Genomic DNA, 21,806 nt, shown 5'->3' on the forward strand with positions numbered 1-21,806 from the left:
ACACAGTACATACTACAGTAGAACATAAAGTACAGACTATATTAGAACATAACACAGTAAATACTACAGTAGAAAATAACACAGTACATACTACAGTAGAACATAAAGTACAGACTATATTAGAACATAACACAGTAAATACTACAGTAGAAAATAACACAGTACATACTACAGTAGAACATAAAGTACAGACTACAGTAGAACATAACACAGTACATACTACTGCTGCTACCTGCTACCCCTTCTGGGGCATAGGCCGTCACAAGCGATCTCCAGGCATCTCTATCTTGGGCTGTCTTCTCCAGTTGGGTCCAGGTCATCTTCATGTTCATGGTCTTGGTGTCTGCCTCCAGGTCTCTGCGCCAGGTGTTTCTTGGGCGACCCCTTTTCCGCTTTCCCTGTGGGTTCCATTTAAGGGCTTGTCTTATGATGGAATTTGTGGGCTTTCGCAGGGTGTGGCCTATCCAGCGCCATCGGCGCTTCTTTATTTCTTCTTCCGCGGGCAGCTGGTTTGTTCTTCCCCAGAGTTCAGTGTTACTGATGGTGTCTGGCCATCGAATGTGGAGGATCTTCCGTGGGCAGTACATACTACAGTAGAACATAAAGTACAGACTATAGTAGAACATAACACAGTACATACTACAGTAGAACATAAAGAACAGACTATAGTAGAACATAACACAGTACATACTACAGTAGAACATAAAGTACAGACTATAGTAGAACATAACACAGTACATACTACAGTAGAACATAAAGTACAGACTATATTAGAACATAAAGTAAATACTACAGTAGAACATAAAGTACAGAGTATAGTCGAACATAAGACAGTACATACTACAGTAGAACCTAAAGTACATAGTACAGCAGAACATAACACAGTACATACTACTGTAGAACATAACACAGTACATAGTACAGTAGAACATAAAAAGTAGATACTACAGTAGAACATAGCAAAGTGTATACTACAGTAGAATATAACAGTACATACTACAGTAGAAGATAAAAAGTACATACTTCAGTAGAACATAACCCAGTACAGACTATAGTAGAACATAACAAAGTATATACTACAGTAGAACATAACACAGTACATACTACAGTAGAACATAACCCAGTACAGACTATAGTAGAACATAACAAAGTATATACTACAGTAGAACATAACACAATACATACTACAGTAGAACATACATATCAATACAGATCCAGACAGATCAATACTGATCAATACATATATATATATATATATATATATATGTAATACAGATCCAGACAGATCAATAAAGGTCCATACATATTAATATTGATCAATACAGATAAATGCAGATCAATACAGATCATTACGGCTCAATACAGATCTAGATAGATCGATACCAATCAACACAGATCAATACAGATCCTGACATATCAAAACAGATCAATACAGATCAATACAGATGAATACAGATCCAGACAGATCAATAGAGATCATATAAAATAAATAAATCCATAACATCAATTAATACATAAAGTAAATAAATCCATAAAGTAAATAAATACATTACATAAACCCATACAATAAATAAATCCATAAAGTAAATACATCCATAAAAAAAATAAATCCATAAATAGACAAATCCATAAAGTAAGTAAATACATAACATAAATAAAGTCAAAAAAACTAAAACAGATAAATCCATAAAATAAACAAATCCATGACATAAATAAATCCCTTAAGTAAATAAATCCATAAAGTAAATAAATCCATAAAGTAAATAAATCCACAAAGTAAATAAATCCATAAAATAGAAACATGGGCTAGGGTCAGGTAAACCCTTCTGTTTAATGTTTCATATCTGATGTTTAAAGTTGAATTGTTTTTACTTCTCATCGACACCAAACATTTGTGGTGACGGCCATTTTGTTTTCTCCTTTTCTACCTTTTTGCCCGATGAAAGGGACACGTCCCCATTTCCCTCATTGGACCATTTCATGTTATAGTCTCATATATTTAAATGAATTTGGACATAAATCTAACATGTTATATCATCTCTATTAACTCGCTGTTTTTTCTTCCTCCCTCAAACTGCAAATGAACGGAAGAGAAGAAGGGACGACTTCCTCTGCTTTTTCTCTCCTTTCTATCGCTCTGGTTTCTTTGCGTCGCCACCGTGGATAACGTGCAGTTCCCCTCCGGAGCCGAGGGGGCGATCATACAAAAACATTTATCAACCGAGTCTGATCAGCGACACTCACCCGATTCTACTTCCTGTTTCCCTGGGAGGAGGAGGAGGAGCTGATCATTAAAAACACCCAAATTGTATCAATGACAATAATAATACAGCATCCATCACATGAATGTAACAGTGATTTTTATTGATTGATATTGATCGGTTCTCTCGTTGGTGCTTCATGCATCAAACTTTTGGTCCAAATCAAATGTTCAACCCTGGAATTCAAGGCAAAGCAGGTATTTATTCATGAACTATTCAATAATTATGTAAATGACGTCCATGTGACGATCTACAGTGTTGTGCTTCTCATGTTCTGATCGGTCGGTCTGAACAGCCAATCACTGAGCCGCTTCTGACGCTGGGCTGGTCATGTGACTGAGGACATCACATTTCCTCTTCCTGTCCACGTGCCGCCTGGGAAGTCATCCTCAGCTTCCCCTTGCTGGAATGTTGTCTCGGTGATGTCACTTCCTGTCCGCTAACCGACCTCTGACCCCGCAGGTCTACAGTGACCTGGCAGGAAGTGTTCCTCATGGCCACCGCCTCCAACAGTCCAGATGACTCCGCCTCCCCGTGGGTCAGGGCGCCGAAGTCCACCGCGTGAGACGGCGGGAAGCTCCGCCTCCGGGAACCTCGTGCCGAATGACATGCCAGGAAGCTCCGCCTCCTGCTGCGTGGGGGCGAAGCGTCCCGCTCTTCACTTTTAGAGCTTTGAGAAATTGGCACCTTCACCCCAGCAGAGTCTGTCCCACAATGCACCTGGCTAGGAGCCGCAGGGAGGAGCTTGGTTGCACCTTCCTCCTCTCCTCTCTCACTCCCTGTGTTCCCTCCTCCTCCTCCTCCTCCTCCTCCTCCTCCTCCTCTCTTGGAGCCCCGCCCCTCTGGGCCGTGCAGCTCGATGGCCGTGCAGTACAGGTCCCGCAGGTTGATCACCTTGGTCTTCCTGTCGCGGCTCTCGTGGAGGACGGCGTTCGCACAGATAAACAGGAAGAGGCCGACGCCCATAATGAGAGGACCAATCACCTTCAGCCTGTCTGAGTAGAGGTACCTGGATGAAGGAGGGAGGGGGAGGGGAGGGATTTGATTGCAGTTCCTTTATTTACAGTGTGTGTGTGTGTCTGTTAATGTGTGTGTGTGTGTGTGTGTGTGTGTGTGTGTGTGTGTGTGTGTGTGTGTGTGTGTGTGTGTGTGTGTGTGTGTGTGTGTGTGTGTGTGTACCTGTTGAGGAAATCCTCCAGGAATCCAGTTGTTTTGTTTTCTGTTCTGTTTCCCAGGAAACTGCTTCCTTGTCCTTTTCCCCCTCGTTCTTCTCTTCTTCCGTGCTGGATGGAAACACAACTTTACTGTTTCTGTTCATGAGCAATTATTTCCTTTTATTTATTTATTACATCTGATATTAATTTATCAAAGAAAGTTTCCAGTAGAGATACAACAGAAAGTTTTTGAAACATCCGTCCATCTTCTAACCTGATAAATCTCATCTGATCGGATCCCTCTCTATAGTAACAAAAGCTAATTCACCTCGATGGCAGCAGAGGATGGAGGTCCTGCAGAAGGAGAAGGTCCTGCAAAGGGAGGAGGTCCTGCAGAGGATGTAGGTCCTACAGAAGGAGGAGGTCCTGCAATGGATGGAGGCCCCGCAGAGGATGGAGGTCCTGCAAAGGGAGAAGGTCCTGTAGAAGATGGAGATCCTGCAGAGGATGGATGTCCTGCATAGGGAGGAGGTCCTGCAGAAGGAAGAGTTCCTGCAGAACATGGAGGTCCTACAGAGGGAGGAGGTCCTGCAGAAGGAGGAGGTCCTGCAATGGATGGAGGCCCGGCAGAGGATGGAGGTCCTGCAGAAGGAGGAGGTCCTGCAAAGGGAGGAGGTCCTGCAGAGGATGGATGTCCTGCATAGGGAGGAGGTCCTGCAGAAGGAAGAGTTCCTGCAGAACATGGAGGTCCTACAGAGGGAGGAGGTCCGGCAGAAGGAAGAGGTCCTGCAATGGATGGAGGCCCCGCAGAGGATGGAGGTCCTGCAGAAGGAGGAGGTCCTGCAAAGGGAGGAGGTCCTGCAGAGGATGGAGGTCCAGCAGAAGATGGAGGTCCTGCAGAAGGAAGAGGTCCTGCAGAGGATGGAGGTCCTACAGAGGGAGGACTTCCTGCAAACGGAGGAGGTCCTGCAGAGGATGGAGGTCCTGCATAGGGAGGAGGTCCTGCAGAAGGAAGAGTTCCTGCAGAACATGGAGGTCCTACAGAGGGAGGTGGTCCTGCAGAAGGAGGAGGTCCTGCAGAACATGGAGGCCCTGCAGAAAGGGAAGTTGCTGGAGAAGGAGGAGGTCCTGCAGAGATTGGAGGTCCTGCAGAGGATGGAGGTCCTGCAGAGGATGGAGGTCCTGCAGAGGATGGAGGTCCTGCAGAGGATGGAGGTCCTGCAGAGGAGTCCAGTCCAGTGCCCTCAGCACCCAGTGGCTGGGAGCGGAACAGCAGGGCACCTCGTGGCCAGTAGCCCAGGACGGCCATGATGGCTCCGAGCAGCAGGACCAGGATGCCGAGCACCGCCACCAGGCCAGAGGCGGAGCAGATGTGGAGCTTCCCTTTAACCACGACCACCTCATCCAACCTGCACAGAAAGAGTGAAACTACACCAGTACTACACCGGCACTACACCAGAACTACACCGGCACTACACCAGAACTACACCAGTACTACACCAACACTACACCAGAACTACACCAGTACTGCACCAGAACTACACCAGTGCTACACCAAACGAAACTCTATATATCTGTTCAGTTAAACACTTTACTACATACAATAATACAGCATAACTACGACCAGTACCGTAAAAGCCTCCCAAAAACTACACACAAACTACCACAAACGACCACTAACTACCACTAACTGCCACAAACTAACACCAACTAACACTAACTTACACTAACTACTATCAACAAACACTAACTAACACTGATTACCACTTTCTACCACTAACTAACACTAATTACCACAAAATTACACTAACTACCACTAACTACCTCATCTTATCTTACTGAACTACATCTGATGCTTCAGTGTCATGGAGGTCTCCATGATCCGTGTGTGTGTGTGTGTGTGTGCGCACACACACCTCTTCTTCTTCTTCTCCTTCTTCTTCCTCTGTGGTTTCTTGTGCAGTGAGTCCTGGCGGAGTGCGTTGATCCTCAGTAAACCTCCTGTAGCGATCATCACAGCGACCAATCAGAGAGCAGCACAGGCTAAGCCCCACCCCATGGCAGAGAGAGAGGAGGAAGGGGGAGATCACAGTTACAGTCTGAATCTTTATCAGTTACAGTCTGAATCGTTATCACAGTTACAGTCTGAATCTTTATCAGTTACAGTCTGAATCGTTATCACAGTTACAGTCTGAATCTTTATCAGTTACAGTCTGAATCGTTATCACAGTTACAGTCTGAATCTTTATCACAGATAGAGTCTGAATCGTTATCACAGTTACAGTCTGAATCTTTATCACAGATACAGTCTGAATCTTTATCACAGTTACAGTCTGAATCTTTATCACAGATACAGTCTGAATCGTTATCACAGTTACAGTCGGAATCTTTATCAGTTACAGTCTGAATCGTTAACACTTACAGTCTGAATCTTTATCACAGTTACAGTCTGCATCTTTATCACAGATACAGTCTGAATCTTTATCACAGTTACAGTCTGAATCTTTATCACAGATACAGTCTGAATCGTTATCACAGTTACAGTCTGAATCTTTATCAGTTACAGTCTGAATCGTTAACACTTACAGTCTGAATCTTTATCAGTTACAGTCTGAATCTTTATCACAGTTACAGTCTGAATCTTTATCACAGTTACAGTCTGAATCTTTATCAGTTACAGGCTGAATCTATATCACAGTTACAGTCTGAATCTATATCACAGTTAGTCTGAATCTATATCACAGTTGCTGAATCTTTATCACAGTTACAGTCTGAATCTTTATCACAGTTACAGTCTGAATCTTTATCAGTTACAGTCTGAATCTTTATCACAGTTACAGTCTGAATCTTTATCACAGTTACAGTCTGAATCTTTATCACAGATACAGTCTGAATCTTTATCACAGTTACAGTCTGAATCTTTATCACAGTTACAGTCTGAATCTATATCACAGTTACAGTCTGAATCTATATCACAGTTACAGTCTGAATCTTTATCAGTTACAGTCTGAATCTTTATCACAGTTACAGTCTGAATCTATATCACAGTTAGTCTGAATCTATATCACAGTCGCTGAATCTTTATCACAGTGACAGTCTGAATCTTTATCACAGTTACTGTCTGAATCTTTATCACAGTTACAGTCTGAATCGTTATCACAGTTACAGTCTGAATCTATAACACAGTCGCTGAATCTTTATGAGTTACAGTATGAATCTATATCACAGTTAGTCTGAATCTTTATCAGTTACAGTCTGAATTGTTATCACAGTTACAGTCTGAATCTATATCACAGTTACAGTCTGAATCTATATCACAGTTAGTCTGAATCTATATCACAGTCGCTGAATCTTTATCACAGTGACAGTCTGAATCGTTATCACAGTTACAGTCTGAATCTATAACACAGTCGCTGAATCTTTATCACAGTTACAATCTGAATCTTTATCACAGTGACAGTCTAAATCTTTATTGCAGTTACTTTGATACACAGATACTGTAAGGATAGTAAATACTGTGATAGTACTGTGATCGATAGTAAATACTGTTATAGTACTGTGATCGGTAGTAAATACTGTGATAGTACTGTGATCGGTAATACATACTGTGATGGTCCTGTGATTGGTAGTAAATACTGTGATGGTACTGTGATCGGTAGTAAATACTGTGATTGTACTGTGATCGGTAGTAAATACTGTGATGGTACTGTGCTACGAAGCGCTCGGTACTCACCTCACTTAACAACAGGATCCTCCATCACAGTCTGCCGCTCACAAGCTACTCCTCCTCCTCCGCCACCTCTTCCCCGCTCCTCCTTTTCCTCTCCTCCTCCTCTCCTTCGCTCCTCCTCCTCCACCTCCTCTCGCCTCCTCTTCCTCGCTCCTCCTATCTCCTCCTCCTCCTCTTCTCTGAGCTGCTTCAGCCTCTGCCACTCACAGCATGCTGTCTGACTGACTGTCTGTCTTTATGTCTGCCAACTCAGCTGTCTCTCTGCCAGCCTGTCTCTGCAGGGGGACTGTGAGCTGATGCTGATTCCAGATTCTGGGATGTTGTTGCTAAGATACAGAGCTCTGCTGCAGGATTTGAATAATTTCTCTCTTAAAACTGATTTAGAGAGGTAGAGGGAGAGAAAGAGGGGTGCAAGAGAGGGAGGGCGAGAGAGAGAGAGAGACAGAACGAGAGAGAGACAGAGAGAGAAAGAGAGCGACAGAGAGAAAGAAAGAGAGCGACAGAGAGAAAGAAAGAGAGACAGAGAGAAAGAGAGACAGAGAGAAAGAAAGAGAGACAGAGAGAAAGAGAGACAGAGAGAAAGAAAGAGAGACAGAGAGAAAGAGCGACAGAGTGACAGAAAGAGACAGAGAAAGAGAGCGAGAGAGCGACAGAAAGAGAGTGACAGAGAGACAGAGAGAGACAGACAGAGAGACAGAGAGAAAGACAGCGAGACAGAGCGACAGAGAGAAAGACACTCCACTCGGTTCCAGATATGCTAACCCTATCCCTCCTTACTACTATTACTACTACTATTACTCCTTACTATTATTACTACTACTACTATTACTCCTTACAATTACTACTACTACTACTCCTTAAAATTACTCCTTACTATTACACATTACTACTATTACTCATTACAATTGCTAATACTCCTTACTATTACTCCTAGTAATGCTTACTACTATTACCAATGTCACTCCTTACTAGTACTATTACTCCTCACTACCATTACTCCTCCCTACTACTACTATTACACCTTATAACTACTACTATGATTACTCCTTACTACTACTACTACTTACTGTTGCAATGACTCCTTACTACTACTATTGCTCATTACAACTACTACCATGATAACTATTACTCCTTACGACTTCTACTGTTACTCTTTACTACTACTATTACTCATTATTGCTATAACTATTACTCCCTCCTACAACTTTTACTATTACTCCTTATTACTACTATTATTACTACTTACTATTACTCCTTACTACGACTACTACTACTATTATTATACTAGTCACAGGGCATCCATATTTGATACTCGGGTGTTGACACCTATTTCTTCTTCAGTCATGTGACCTCCATCCAGAAAGGTAGAAGCTAGAAAGGTGTTATTAATAAATGCATTTTACATCATATGATCTCACTGTTCAGTACAACAATGGAAATGTAGTATTTTAGCTTTAATGTCAATCAGCATTTTACATTCGGATGTTCTGGGATACTTGGGTAAGGGTTAGAATGGATGGATGTAGTAATCAGTGATACACAGATAAAGGTTTTTGCAAAGCTTCTCTGCTCCATGTTGGAGGAAATGAACCTGAAACACGCAGCCAATCACAGCGCAGGACTCTGCGCCTAACCGTGACTTTAGGGGAACTTGAGTCAGCAAATGTGCGGTGTGCTCCCACCTGCTGGACGATCCAGTTCATTGGCTGTAAAAGGAAACATCACAGCACACTTTCTATTTCGGTCGCTTATTAAGGGTCAATGCCTCAATATTTTAACACTGACATTTTTTTTTCTAAACTCAAACAGAAACAACTTCCAGTTTCACATTTTATTCCAGTTTTAACACAAGAAGCTTCACAGTGAAGTGATGGAGACGAAGCATCGCTGTGACGACGCAGAGTCAATGTCTGTGTCATCATGGCGACAGCTACATCGTTTACAGTAGAATAACATCAGAGTTCCACCTTGACGTAGTTAATCCAACATAGTGGCAGCAGCTCCTCTGGTGAGGGGAGGGTGACTGGTTAGATTCCCGGCTCCTCCATCCTTGAGCAAGGCACTGAACCCCAAACTCCTCCAAACAAATTGAATTACACCTCATCCTACTGTCTCATACAACGGTCTAGAACCACATGTTTCTCTTTCCGTTTACAGGTGGCGCGCTAGCTAGCATGCTAACAGCTAGCGTTCTGATTTACTGTTCTAAAATCCAAAATGTCTGATGAGTTTGCAAACAATCAGAGGTCAGATCAATCAGATGATCTAGCGCCGTCGGGTCCATTTGATGAGCGTTTCAGGGGAACGATAGAGGAAGATGAGTTTAGCGTACAGCTCTTCCTCCAACTCCAGCTCCCCTGTCTCCCTCACCTGCAACACAACAACCACATTAAACACAATCGGATTAAACACTGTGGCAGTTTCGCCTGCCACACGGCATCCAGGAGCAGATAGAACATGTCATGACAGGGCTCCTCTCCTGAGTGAGTGTGGGGTTGGGGGTTTTACCTGCTGCTCGTTAGACCAACCAACGAGCAACAGGAATGCAGCCACCCTAACCCCATCACCTTTATCCAGGTCAGATGTGGCTGCTCAAACCATCCTATCAGCCCATCACACACCCCCAACACCAAACTGAGACCAGGAAGAATTCCTGGCCGAAGCCTACTCCCGACCCCACCAAGCAGAAAACAAAAATGAAAAGAAACGTTTAAAGCAGACTCTGACACAGGGTTCCAATACCTTAAATGATAAAAAATACCGGACTCTGAAACAGGGTTTCCGTACCTTACACAAACAAATGTCCAAAAAAATTAACAGGTCCCCTTCCAGAGGACCCGGTTCCCCGGAGCGGCATGGTCGACCGGCCTCCTTCCCCCAGGGTGACGACAGACTGTCCCCTCCTCCTTTCCTGAGCGTGGGGCCTCGGGCTGCTGCGCTGGCTGGTGAAGGCGTGACCTGACATGGCTGTTGCAGGAGCTGCTTGGAGGGATGGCTCGGCTGCTGGGCTGCGGGATGGTCCCGGCGGTGGCTGCTGGGCAGAGGAGCTAGCCGCAGACGGTTACCCGTCGTGGTTGCTGCAGCTGCTTCTCCCCCGGTCCTCCGCCGGACCCCTAGGTGCTGCTGCTGCCAGTTGGGAGAGGGTTGGTGCTGGGGCCGCCCCTTGATCCGGACGGCACCTCTGTGTCCCTTACCTGTGCCGGAGAGTCCCTGTTCAGGTGCCACTGTGGCAGTTCCACCTACCACACACCACCCAAGTGGCGTTTCCAGGGCCCTCGGGCACAGAGACACAGACGATGATGGGTTGTAGACATCAGTTTATTGTAGAGAGGAGGCCAGGTGGAATGAGCCAGGAGCAGATAGAAAATGTCATGACAGGGCTCCTATATCCTTGAATGTGTGTGAGCCCAACCAACGAGCAATGGGTATGCAGCCACTCTGAACCAATCACCTAGATCCAGGTCAGGTGTGGCTGCTCAAACCATCCCATCCCCACATCTCAAACACAATCGGATTAAACACAATCAGATTAACCAGAAGGTGGAGCGCCTGCCTGGGAGATGTCAGTGCAGATCTTGATTATGCGGTTAGGGAAGTGGTATGGGGTGGTGCAGGGTGGAATATACATATAGAGGGGGGTGATATGGGTGCGGAGTCAGGGTGGTGTTGGGTTGAGTAAGGGGTGGTATAGCGTGGTGTCAGGGTGGTGAAGGGTGATGTCATTGTGGTGTAAGGTGGTGTTGGGTGGTGTAGCGTGGTGTAGCACAGTGTAGGTTGGTGTAGCATCGTATAGCGTGGTGTAGGGTGGTGTAGGACGGTATAGCATAGTGCAGCAGACCTGCCAACCTTGGGGAGATATTTTGAGTACCACAGTAGCGTAACAGGGAGTTTGAGTTACTGCAGCTAAATGACTCCATCAGTTATTCACACCGTAGCATCTCACAACGAGGCCAATCACATCGTATGCGAGCTACTAGTACTAACTATATGCAGTATACACATTCATGTAGTAACACTATATACAGTATACACATTCATGTAGTTACACTATATACAGTATACACATTAATGTAGTAACACTACATACAGTATACAAATGCATGTAGTAACACTATATACAGTATAAAAATGCATGTAGTAATACTATATACAGTATACTAATTAATCTCATTAGGATAAAGCCCTTGAAATACATCATCTTGTAAAGTTACATGTTCACCAACTAGAGATGCATCGGTTGCAACCTCCTCGGCCAATTCAGATTCCTGATCTCTTGAGCTGCAGATTCCCATTTCTGATCTGCTGTACGTTAACGACAAATACATCCCATGATAGGATCACACTCACGTGATTGGACCGATGTACACGCTGCAACTCTCAGTTACCTCAATGAGTGAGATTGTTGATTTTGACACTGTTTATTATTGTTCATCATTCGCTGTGGAACAATAACAGAACATGAAACTGTCCCCGAGTTCCAATAAAATAGAACATGGGACGTCACCAAGTTCCAGTGGAATTCAACCTGTAACTCTCACTGGCTTTTAGTAGCATTCCTTTCTTTCTCTCTTTCAACTACACGACTACGTCACATTACGTTGCTATCGGGTTTGTAGTGTAGTGTTTGTTGACTGGGACTACAGCACATAAGCACGGTATAGGGCGTGTACATTTGACATTTGGGTAGTGTATGGTGATGTAGGGTGGTGTTTGGGTGGTGCTCTTACCAGGAAGATGTCGGTGCACAGCTTGAGGATGCGCTCCACGCAGGGCAGCTCCTCGAACATGATGGAGCGACTGATTCCGCTGAAGAATTCTCGGACAAACTTCCCGATGACGAGGACGACGGAAGCATAAAGTCCCATGATGCTTCAGGAGAGAGAGGGATGTTAGAGGGACGGACGGACAGACGGACGGACAGACAGACAGACAGACAGACAGACGGACAGACAGACATTTACCCGTATCCTGCCAGGAAGCCCAGACTGGGAGGACTGACTTTGTCACTGAACACATACAGCTCCAGTCCAGCGGCTCTCGACCAATCAGACACTGTGACCGGAGCCGGACCACCCGGAGCCGAAGTGACCGGAGCCGAAGAGACCAGAGCTGGACCACCCGGAGCCGAAGAGACCGGAGCCGGACCGCCCGGAGATGGGGCTGGACTGGCTGGAGCAGGACCGACCGGCTGGTCCACGATCCACCACTCCTGGGACCCAGAGCCAGGACCGGAGCGCTGCAGGGCCAGAAGGATGTCCCCGAAGCTGCCGTCTGAGATAGGACACTAGATTACTACCTTGTGTCCTACCTCGTGTCTTCAAGGTTACTACCTAGTGGTCGTACTCCCTCCTGCACTTGATTGTGTTAAGTACACTAGGTAGTACACTATGTAGGATTAGTACACTAGGTAGGGTCAGTACACTAGGTAGTACACAGGGTAATCCACTAGGTAGGGTTAGTACATGAGGTAGTAGACTAGGTAGGATCAATACACTAGGTGGTACACTAGGCAGTGTCAGTACACTAGGTAGGCTTAATGCACTAGGTAGTAAACTAGGTAGGGTCAGTACAATAGGTACTACACTAGATAGAGTTAGTACACTCGGTAAAGTAAGTACACTAGGTAGGGTTAGTGCACTAGGTAGGTTCAGTACACAAGGTAGGGTTAGTACACAAGGTAATAAACACGGTAGGGTCAGCAGACTAGGTAGTACACTATGTAGGTTCAGTACACTAGGTAGGGTCAGTACACCAGGTGGTACACTAGGCAGGTTCAGTACACTAGGGAGTACACTAGGCAGGGGTTACTACCCTAGGTAGGGTCAGTACACCAGGCAGTACACTAAGCAGGGGTAGTACACTAGGTAGGGTCAATAAACTAGGTAGTAAACTAGTCAGGGGTAGTACACTAGGTAGGGGTAGTACAATAGGTAATACACTAGGTAGGGTCAGTACACTACGTAATACACTAGCTAGGACTAGAACTGTGGCTGTAGTACTGGGTGTAGTGCTTTAGTACCTGTGTACAGTTGTAGTATTGGTTTGGCATTGGAGTCACTTGGAGCCCGAAGGAAACATGGAAATACTTTCGGGATCACCCTGCAACACACACAGTACATACTTTATACACAGTACACACAGCACTGATCTCTGGAGTCCCCCCGTTCATCCCCAATGACGCGCTGCAGCGAGAGCTTCAGTGATTCGGCAAAATAATCTGTCCGTTTAAGACGATCTCGCTGAGGTGTAAAAAGGAGGAGCTGAAGCATATGCAGTGCCAGTGGAGGCCGGTCCTCATGCTGCAGAACCAAATCCAGGAGCAGGGCTCCCAGGACCATGTTCTCATGCTGACCCGCCTGCTGGCGGAACGCTTTCGGGTGAAGTTTTCCTTCTATACCCTCACCAGCAGGCTGGAGGCCTTCAAGTCCACCTGGGGGATTGGACAGGTCCTATGTTCTGTACTATGTCTGACTGTTGCACTTTTGATTATGATCACTAAATAATAATACATCTATCTATTTATTTGTTTTTCTTTATTTTTCAGTTGTTTATCTTTTTTATACATTTGATTTTTCCTATCTATTTATTTATGTATTCATAGTTATTCATACATCTTATTTTTCTTATCAAATTTTTTTTTATTGGTATCACCGTTATTATTACTATTAATGTATTTGTTTACTTCTTTCATTTATTATCAACAATATAATAATCTTATTTACTTACTGGTTTTATTTTTTGGCTAGGTTTTAATTTTCTCTAATTGCTTTGTATTCAAAGCGCACGCTGTTCTTCTGCCGCTAAGCAGCATGTTTTGGTTCTTTGTTCAATGTTCCATAAAACGTCCTCTCTTTCTCTCTCTTTCTCTTACACTGCTTGTTCTGTCGTTCCGTTCAGCAGCTCCATCAGGTTCTTTCTGGTTTCGTCGTCCAGATATGTCACATGTTTCCCCGAGGCAAGCTCCGCCTTTGCGCCCAAACTCAGGTTCCTGTGGACAAACCCACTTCCTGTTTACAACATCTATTCATCAGGGTAATCCTATTATTATCAACAGTATTCTGAGTAGTACTACTGCAGTATTACCTCTGGATGGTCCAGGACAGTGTTAGGGGGAAGTACTCGTCCTGGTGCAGTATTTGTCTCAGGTACTCCCGGCTCGGGGGACTGATGGTCCACAGAGAGTTGCTGCTTCCGTCCAACCTGGCAATCGTCACGTCCTCCCGGGAATACGCCTCCAGGAATTGCAAGGCACTCTGGGAAGTACACAATAGGTACACACAGTACACCTCCAGGAACTGCCAAGTACCCTTCAGTACACAGAGTATTAGTACTCACAGGCGTGTAGCTGTAGGTACCGATGAAGGCCTGGTATTCTTCCTCACTCAGATCCTTCAGCTGGTTCTGCTGAGCGCTCATCGTGAAGATCGGCTGAAAATACAGGTATACTCAATACTAGGGTAAAACAAACTGTAGTACTATCGTAGTATTCATATCTGTTCAATGTGTTACTCAAATGGAATAAATTCAATGTTGATCAAAATAACAGAAATTGTACTGTGGGATTATACTGGATTATATTGTAGGATTATGATTGATTATGCTGTTAAACTATACTATGGGTTTATACTGGATTATACTGTGAGATTCTACTGTGGGATTCTACTGTGGGTTTTTACTGGATTATACTGCGGGATTATACTGTGTGATTAAACTGTGGGTTTAGACTGAAATATACTGTGAGATTATACTGTGGGATTATACTGTGGGATAATACTGAGGGATTATACCTTTGGATTATACTAAGGGATTGTAGTAGATTACACTGTGGGTTTATACTGATTATACTGTGGAATTGTAATTTGGGATTATACTGGATTATACCGGAATACACTGGATTTTACTGTGGGATTATACTACAGTAGTACCTGGAAGCCCCCCAGGGTGATGGTTAGTGACACGTCCAGCGGCTTGTTGACGACTCCGGCCACCGAGCGGACGAGCGACATGAAGAGCAGCGGGAACCAGACGATGCAGATCAGCAGCAGCACGATGAGGCCGCCCAGCCCCCACTTTACCACGCGCTTCCTCTGCTGACCACTAGGGTGCGGGTAGCGCTGTACACACACACACACACACACGTTAGTAGTGTACAAGTTTAGTAGTATGACAGTAGTGTAGTAGTACTTTAGTAGTACATAACTACCTTCTCTGACTCCCTCCAGCAGCGCAGCACAAAGCTGTGGCAGTAAATGTCCTCCACACATATCCAGGACGACAGGGACAGACTGGTGTCCGTCCACACCCAGTCCATCACAGCCCGCAACTCTGTCAGGAAGGGCACCATCCGGAACCTGGAAGGACAGACAGGTGGAGGGGGAGACAGGTATTACATGGATTATTACATTGATTCCATGGCTCCCACAGAGTAACAGGGGCGCTAGAGCGTCTGGTAGAAGCTGATGGAGGTCAGAGATCTAGAGGCGGTAGTTAGTCACTGGGAGGCCTGTCTGGTACTGGTGGTGGTAGTCTGTTACTGGGAGGTCTGTACTGGACTGGTGGTGGTACGTAGTCACTGGGAGGTCTGTACTGTACTGGTGGTGGTAGTAGTTACTCACTGGGAGGCCTGTACTATACTGGTGGTGGTAGATAGTCACTGGGAGGCCTGCACTTTACTGGTGGGGGTAGTTAGTCACTCGGGGGTCGGTACTGTACTGGCAGTGGTAGTTAGTCACTGGAAGGCCTATATGGTACTGGTGGTGGTAGTAGTTAGTCACTGGAAGGCCTGTATGGTACTGGTGGTGGTGGTAGTTAGTCACTGGGAGGCCAGTATGGTACTGTTGGTGGTAGTTAGTCACTGGGAGGCCTGTACCGTACTGGTGGTGGTAGTTAGTCACTGGGAGGCCTGTCTGGTACTGGTGGTGGTAGTAGTTAGTCACTGGGAGGCCTGTATGGTACTGGTGGTGGTAGTAGTTAGTCACTGGGAGGCCAGTATGGTACTGGTGGTGGTAGTAGTTAGTCACTGGGAGGCCAGTATGGTACTGTTGGTGGTAGTTAGTCACTGGGAGGCCTGTACCGTACTGGTGGTGGTAGTTAGTCACTGGGAGGCGTGTAGGGTAGTGGTGGTGGTAGTTAGAATGCTCCTCACCCCTGGAACAGGAAGAGGTTGAGGTAATTGTAGCTCTTGGTCAGGAAGTTCCCCAAGACCCGGGTCGGGTACCCAGAGCGGATCTGGGACGCAGACAGGCCGAAGTACACACACTTCACACAGTACCAGAGCTGGGCCACCGCGTTGTGGTTGAAACGCCTGCAGAGAGAAGAGGGGACAGGTGAGAACTACCTCTCTTGCTGCTGCTCTTCTTGGTGTGAAGGAGGATGGAGACTCTCCTTGTTGTGATGGAGGCTCTTCTTGGTGTGAAGGAGGATGGAGGCTCTCCTTGTTGTGATGGAGGCTCTCCTTGTTGTGATGGAGGCTCTTCTTGTTGTGATGGAGGCTCTCCATCCTGTCAAGGCGTCATCCCTCTCCTCTGTACTTATCCTAGATCTGTCTGCTGCCTTCCACACAGTTAAACACCAAATACTTCCCTCCCTCCTCTCCCCCTCCCTCTACTCGTTCCCTTCCTCCTCTCCTCCCTCCCATTCTCGCTTCCTCCCTCCATCATCTCCTCTCCTTTCTTTCCTCCCTCCCTCATCTCCTCCCGCCCTCCCTCCTGGTACCAGGTTTCATGGGAGGATCTAGATCCTGGTGTCCGTCAGGTGACCCGTCCTGGTTCCCACTGCTCTAACTCTCCTTTCCCCTCAGAAAAAAACACCAGTCTGCCTTCACAGTCTGCCTGTCTGTGTGTGTGTGTGTGTGTGTGTGTGTGTGTGTGTGTGTGTGTGTGTGTGTGTGTGTGTGTGTGTGTGTGTGTGTGTGTGTGTGTGTGTGTGTGTGTACATACCTGTCCGTCACCGTGGGCAAAATGAAGAACATCCAGAAGTGAATTCCAAAAACCAGAATCACCTGAAAAATCAACTTCCCCAGAACGGTCTTTCTGAGATACAAAGCCCTGTCTATCACCATGGTGCCTGCAGACGGACAGACAGGTAGACAGACAATCAGGCAGTCAGACAGACAGTCAGACAGTCAGACAGAGAGGTAGACATACCAAACTGGATGAGGACCATGACCAGGAACGCCTCAGGAACTTGGTCCTCCGACAGAGAGGAAGTGATGTCAGCAGCAGCAGAGTATTTCTGGAAAGGGGACAGGAAGTGAGGTCAGTGATAAACCGACTGGAACTGGAGTTACATACATTGGCTGCAAGTAGACACATTGTAGTCACATTGTAGTTACATTATTGTAGTTACATTATAGTTACACTGTAGTTACTATGTTGCAGTGCTATGACTGTTCCCTTCTAAATATAACGTAACAGTAGAAAAAAACAGCGGAGTGAAACAGTATGGTAGAAAAGAACAACAGTTAAGTACAGAAGAACAGTGGGAAAGAACAGAACAGTATAATGGAAAAACAAAAACAAAACAGTAGAGTAGAAAAGAACAGTACGGAACATAAACAGTACGGTAGAAAAGAACAGCAAGCAGAACAGTACGGTAGAAAAGAACAGTGAACAGAACAGAACAGGACATAACAGTACGGAAGAAAAGAATAGTATGGAACAGAATAGTACAGTAGAAAAGAAAAAGGAACATAACAGTACGGTAGAAAAGAACAGCGAACAAAACAGTATGGGACACAACAGTATGGTAGAAAAGAACAGTGGACACAACAGTACAGAATAAAAGAACATTGGAACAGAACAGTACTGTAGGAAACAACAGGGGAACAGAACAGTAGGGTAGAAAAGAACAAAGGAACAGTAGGTGTTTTACTCCGAAAGCCCAGAATCCGAAAACGATGATGATGAAGGCCACGGTGTCGGCCAGGAACATCAGGACGTAGACGTCAGAGACGGCGCTGTACTCTGGCTGTACCAGGGCCAGGAAGAAGTGCTGCACTGGTGCAGACCACGCCACACACCTGCAGTGAAAAAGGCAGTCTGTAGTGATGGAGGTTCAGTCTGTAGTGATATAGGTTCAGACTGTAGTGAGACAGGTTCAGACTGTAGTGAGACAGGTTCAGTCTGTAATGAGACAGGTTCAGTCTGTAGTGATACCGGTTCAGTCTGTGGTGATACAGGTTCAGACTGTAGTGCTGTACCTTGTGACTCACCTCATCACACTGTAGTTCTTGGTTCTGATGAAAACTTCCCTCAACTTTTCCATGAAAAGAAGCGTTTTACTGATCTGCTGCAAACACACACCTTCTACACACACACACACACACACACACACACACACACACACACACACACACACACACACACACAGAGACACCCACACACACAGACACACACACACACACACACACACACACACATACACACACACACAGAGACACCCACACACACAGACACACACACACACACACACACACACACACATACACACACACACAGACACACACACACACACACACACACACATACACACACACACAGACACCCACACACACAGACACACACACACACACACACACACACACACACACACACACACACACACACAGAGACACCCACACACAGAGACACCCACACACACAGACACACACACACACACACACACACATACACACACACACAGACACCCACACACACAGACACACACACACACACACACACACACACACACATACACACAGACACAGACACACACACACACACACACACACACACACACACACACACACACACACACACACACACACACACACACACACACACACACACACACATTACACACTGAAACAGAAGTTACTGTACTAAAATAGTCAGTGTGTAATAGTCAACTGGCAGTGTGTGTGGGTGTGTGTGTGTGTGTGTGTGTGTGTGTGTGTGTGTGTGTGTGTGTGTGTGTGTGTGTGTGTACCTCTAGAATGCACGTGGGAGGACTCTGACTGACTGTAGCGCTGTCGCAGATGATCGTTGGAGGCGTAGTCCTGACTGTCGGAGTGGGCAGAGTCTGACTGTTTTTCACAGTGATGGGAGGTTTTGGTTTCAATGGAAACGTTCTGATCCCAGAGACCATGACACTGCAGAATAAAGAATCCCAATTAGCATCCTGGTAGCCTGTTATCAGTGTGTAAGCAGCCTGTTAGCATCCTGTAAGCAGTGTGTTAGACTGCTAGCCTGTTAGCCTGTTAGCATGGTGAGCGTGCACCTTGAGGATGGAGCGGTGGAAGAATAACACCAGCAGCTGGAGGAGGTCATACAGGACATAGCCATCCTTCTTCTCCACCCCGAGGATGTTGGGAGGGTGGAAGGGCTTGGAGCGCTCCAGCTCCAGCTCCACCTTCTGGTTGAAGGGGAAGAAGCCAAACTGGAAGAAGTACTTGATCACTATGGTAACCTGAAGAGACAGACAGACAAACAGAGGTGTTACTGTGGACTTCAGTAAGGGGACCTGTCCAACATGAACATCTGAGCAGGTCCTGGAGGACGTAGAGGACCTGTGGTTGTGAGCCAACTACCGGAGGCGCTGCAGGCTTGGTTTCTCTGGGAATTAGTTAGCGAGTGGACATCAACCTCCACCAATGATGTCAGCACAGGTTAAAAAGAAACAAAAAACAAAAAACCGTATCAAACCAGCATGGTTCTCCTGCTTGCTCAGGAAGAGGCTCTTTCAGAATAAGGAGCTGAGCCTCATCCTCTCCAGCTGTGAGACGTGGACCCTGGACAGCGCCCCCTCAGCGCCCCTTGAAGCCTTTCACATTAGATGTCTCTAATGCATCCTGGGAAAACCTGGCGTGACCCAGTGGCCCAAACTGAATGACTCAGTGTGAAGGCTCCATCACCAAGCACCAAATCTGCCGGCTTGGTCCGTCAACAGGATGCCCAAGGTAAGTGTTGTATGACCACCGCCCTATATGGGGCACCGCTGGTGAGGAACCTGCCGCTGAGCCTCCACCAGGGGAAGCTCTGCCAGAGGAGAAGAGCTTGAGGACTGAAAGATCAACGGAGCCAGAACCTTCATAAGAGACATAAAGTGGTTCCACGTCCGCACCAGGAGGTGCTGTCAGACTGACCGTGTGGATCCACAGTCACAGGAAGGATCTTCATGGTGGGACATGATGGAAGACCCTAACCTCAGTGTGTGTGTGTGTGTGTGTGTGTGTGTGTGTGTGTGTTTGTTTGTGTGTGTGCGCACCTCGGTGTAAATGATGGCTGTCATCCAGAAGGTCTTGCTGGGACGGGGGACGGACAACATGGCCCACAGGAAGACGCACAGCGGCAGAACCAGAGTTAGACAACTGGCCGACACCATGTGGTTCAACACTATCACCAGGTAGCAGACCATCTCAGACCTGGACACGGGACAGAGGACGAGGACAGGGGGTCAGAGGTCAGGAGTAGAGGAGGTCAGAAGGTCAGGGGGATAGTAAGTTATGGGTTATTTAGGAGTTGGTTAGTACCTGTTTCGTAGTTAGGGGTTAGTTAGGAGTTAGATAGTAGTTAGTTAGGAGTTAGTTAGTCGCTGTTTAGGTGTTCGTAAGGCGTTAGTACCTGCTTAGTAGTAAGTTTGGGGTTAAAGTTAGGATTAGGCTAACTAGGAGTTAGTTAGGATTTAGTTAAGGGTTAGTTAGCTGTTAGCTGGGAGTAAGATAGAAGTTTCTTAGGGGTAAGTTAAGAGTTAGTTAGGGGTTAGTTAGGGGTAAGCTAGGAGTTAGGTACAAGTTAGTTTGTTATTAGTACCTGTTTAGCAGTTAGGAGTTAGTGGTGTGGCGGACAAAGGGGTGGGGTCAAGCACCGGCTGCTGATGACAGCACGGTTCCCTTTCCCTAGGTCGCCAAGCTGCCTCAAATAGGCCCAATCAGCACCCGCGCGGCGCTAATTGGTCCAACTCCAGAAAGGGAGTTTTCTTAATGTTTGTCTGTCTTACAGAGGGGATCGGCGAACGGGCTTGTGAGCAGCCCAGCAGCGGAACGGCATTTCTTCTGAGCCCGAGAGGATCATTATTATCGGCATTATTATAATCATAATCCTCAGTTGTTATATAAAATTGTGGCCAGCGTGCTGTGCGGTCTGTCCCCAGGACCCACTAGGGATTTGCCAGGGGCCCCAGCCCGTCGCGGTGCCCCGGAGGACAATATCAGTGGGGGGGGGGGCGCTACATCCGTCCTCAGGACCCATGTGGGATTTGCTGGGTTCTGTGGTGCCCCGAGAAAGCTCTCTCCCCTTCCCCTGCTGTCCCCTCTCTGTCCATCCTCAGCTCCCTGGGCGGTGCTGCCGGAAATCAGGGAGCTGGGAAAAAAAGTATAGGGTGCAGTTCTCAGGCTGCGGTTAGTTCTCGCCTGTTGCACTCTCCTATTTAGGGCACGGATTGGCCAGGGTTTGTCGCGCAGATGACAGAGGCTGGGGGAGTGTATTCACAGCCGGCAGCCAGTGTTGTGTGGCGAACGGTGACGCGGAGGGGTCGTTGGCAGGCGCGACGGGTGCAGGGGCTGCGTGATCCCACATAGGGTCTCCCCCGGTCCCTTTAACCTTCCCTATCGACGATTTTCTGCTGGAGCAGTCGCGAGATGACACCCTACGCGGGGCCTTTGAGGGGGTAGTTAAAATCCAT

General features: G+C 46.5%; 1 protein-coding gene across 1 annotated transcript in view; it reads right to left on the reverse strand.

The window, feature by feature from the left end:
- Window positions 1-8,894: 8,894 nt before the first annotated feature.
- The window catches only part of LOC307244768 (piezo-type mechanosensitive ion channel component 2-like), a 60,084-nt gene continuing 47,172 nt past the window's right edge, over window positions 8,895-21,806 (reverse strand). The window contains exons 41-57 of the mRNA XM_080020072.1: window positions 20,391-20,547; window positions 19,404-19,592; window positions 19,113-19,275; window positions 18,358-18,451; window positions 18,018-18,165; window positions 17,291-17,378; window positions 17,084-17,210; window positions 16,291-16,449; window positions 15,349-15,496; window positions 15,071-15,259; window positions 14,481-14,573; window positions 14,229-14,398; window positions 14,017-14,133; window positions 13,165-13,244; window positions 12,107-12,416; window positions 11,873-12,014; window positions 8,895-9,515 (exon numbers count right to left, since the gene is read on the reverse strand). Coding sequence (XP_079876198.1) covers window positions 9,411-9,515; window positions 11,873-12,014; window positions 12,107-12,416; window positions 13,165-13,244; window positions 14,017-14,133; window positions 14,229-14,398; window positions 14,481-14,573; window positions 15,071-15,259; window positions 15,349-15,496; window positions 16,291-16,449; window positions 17,084-17,210; window positions 17,291-17,378; window positions 18,018-18,165; window positions 18,358-18,451; window positions 19,113-19,275; window positions 19,404-19,592; window positions 20,391-20,547 — 2,479 coding nt within the window. The 3' untranslated portion in view covers window positions 8,895-9,410. The remainder of the gene's footprint in view (window positions 9,516-11,872; window positions 12,015-12,106; window positions 12,417-13,164; window positions 13,245-14,016; window positions 14,134-14,228; window positions 14,399-14,480; window positions 14,574-15,070; window positions 15,260-15,348; window positions 15,497-16,290; window positions 16,450-17,083; window positions 17,211-17,290; window positions 17,379-18,017; window positions 18,166-18,357; window positions 18,452-19,112; window positions 19,276-19,403; window positions 19,593-20,390; window positions 20,548-21,806) is intronic.

Source organism: Zeus faber (genome assembly GCF_960531495.2).
Source record: "Zeus faber genome assembly, chromosome: 19".
Classification (NCBI taxonomy): Eukaryota; Metazoa; Chordata; class Actinopteri; order Zeiformes; family Zeidae; genus Zeus; species Zeus faber.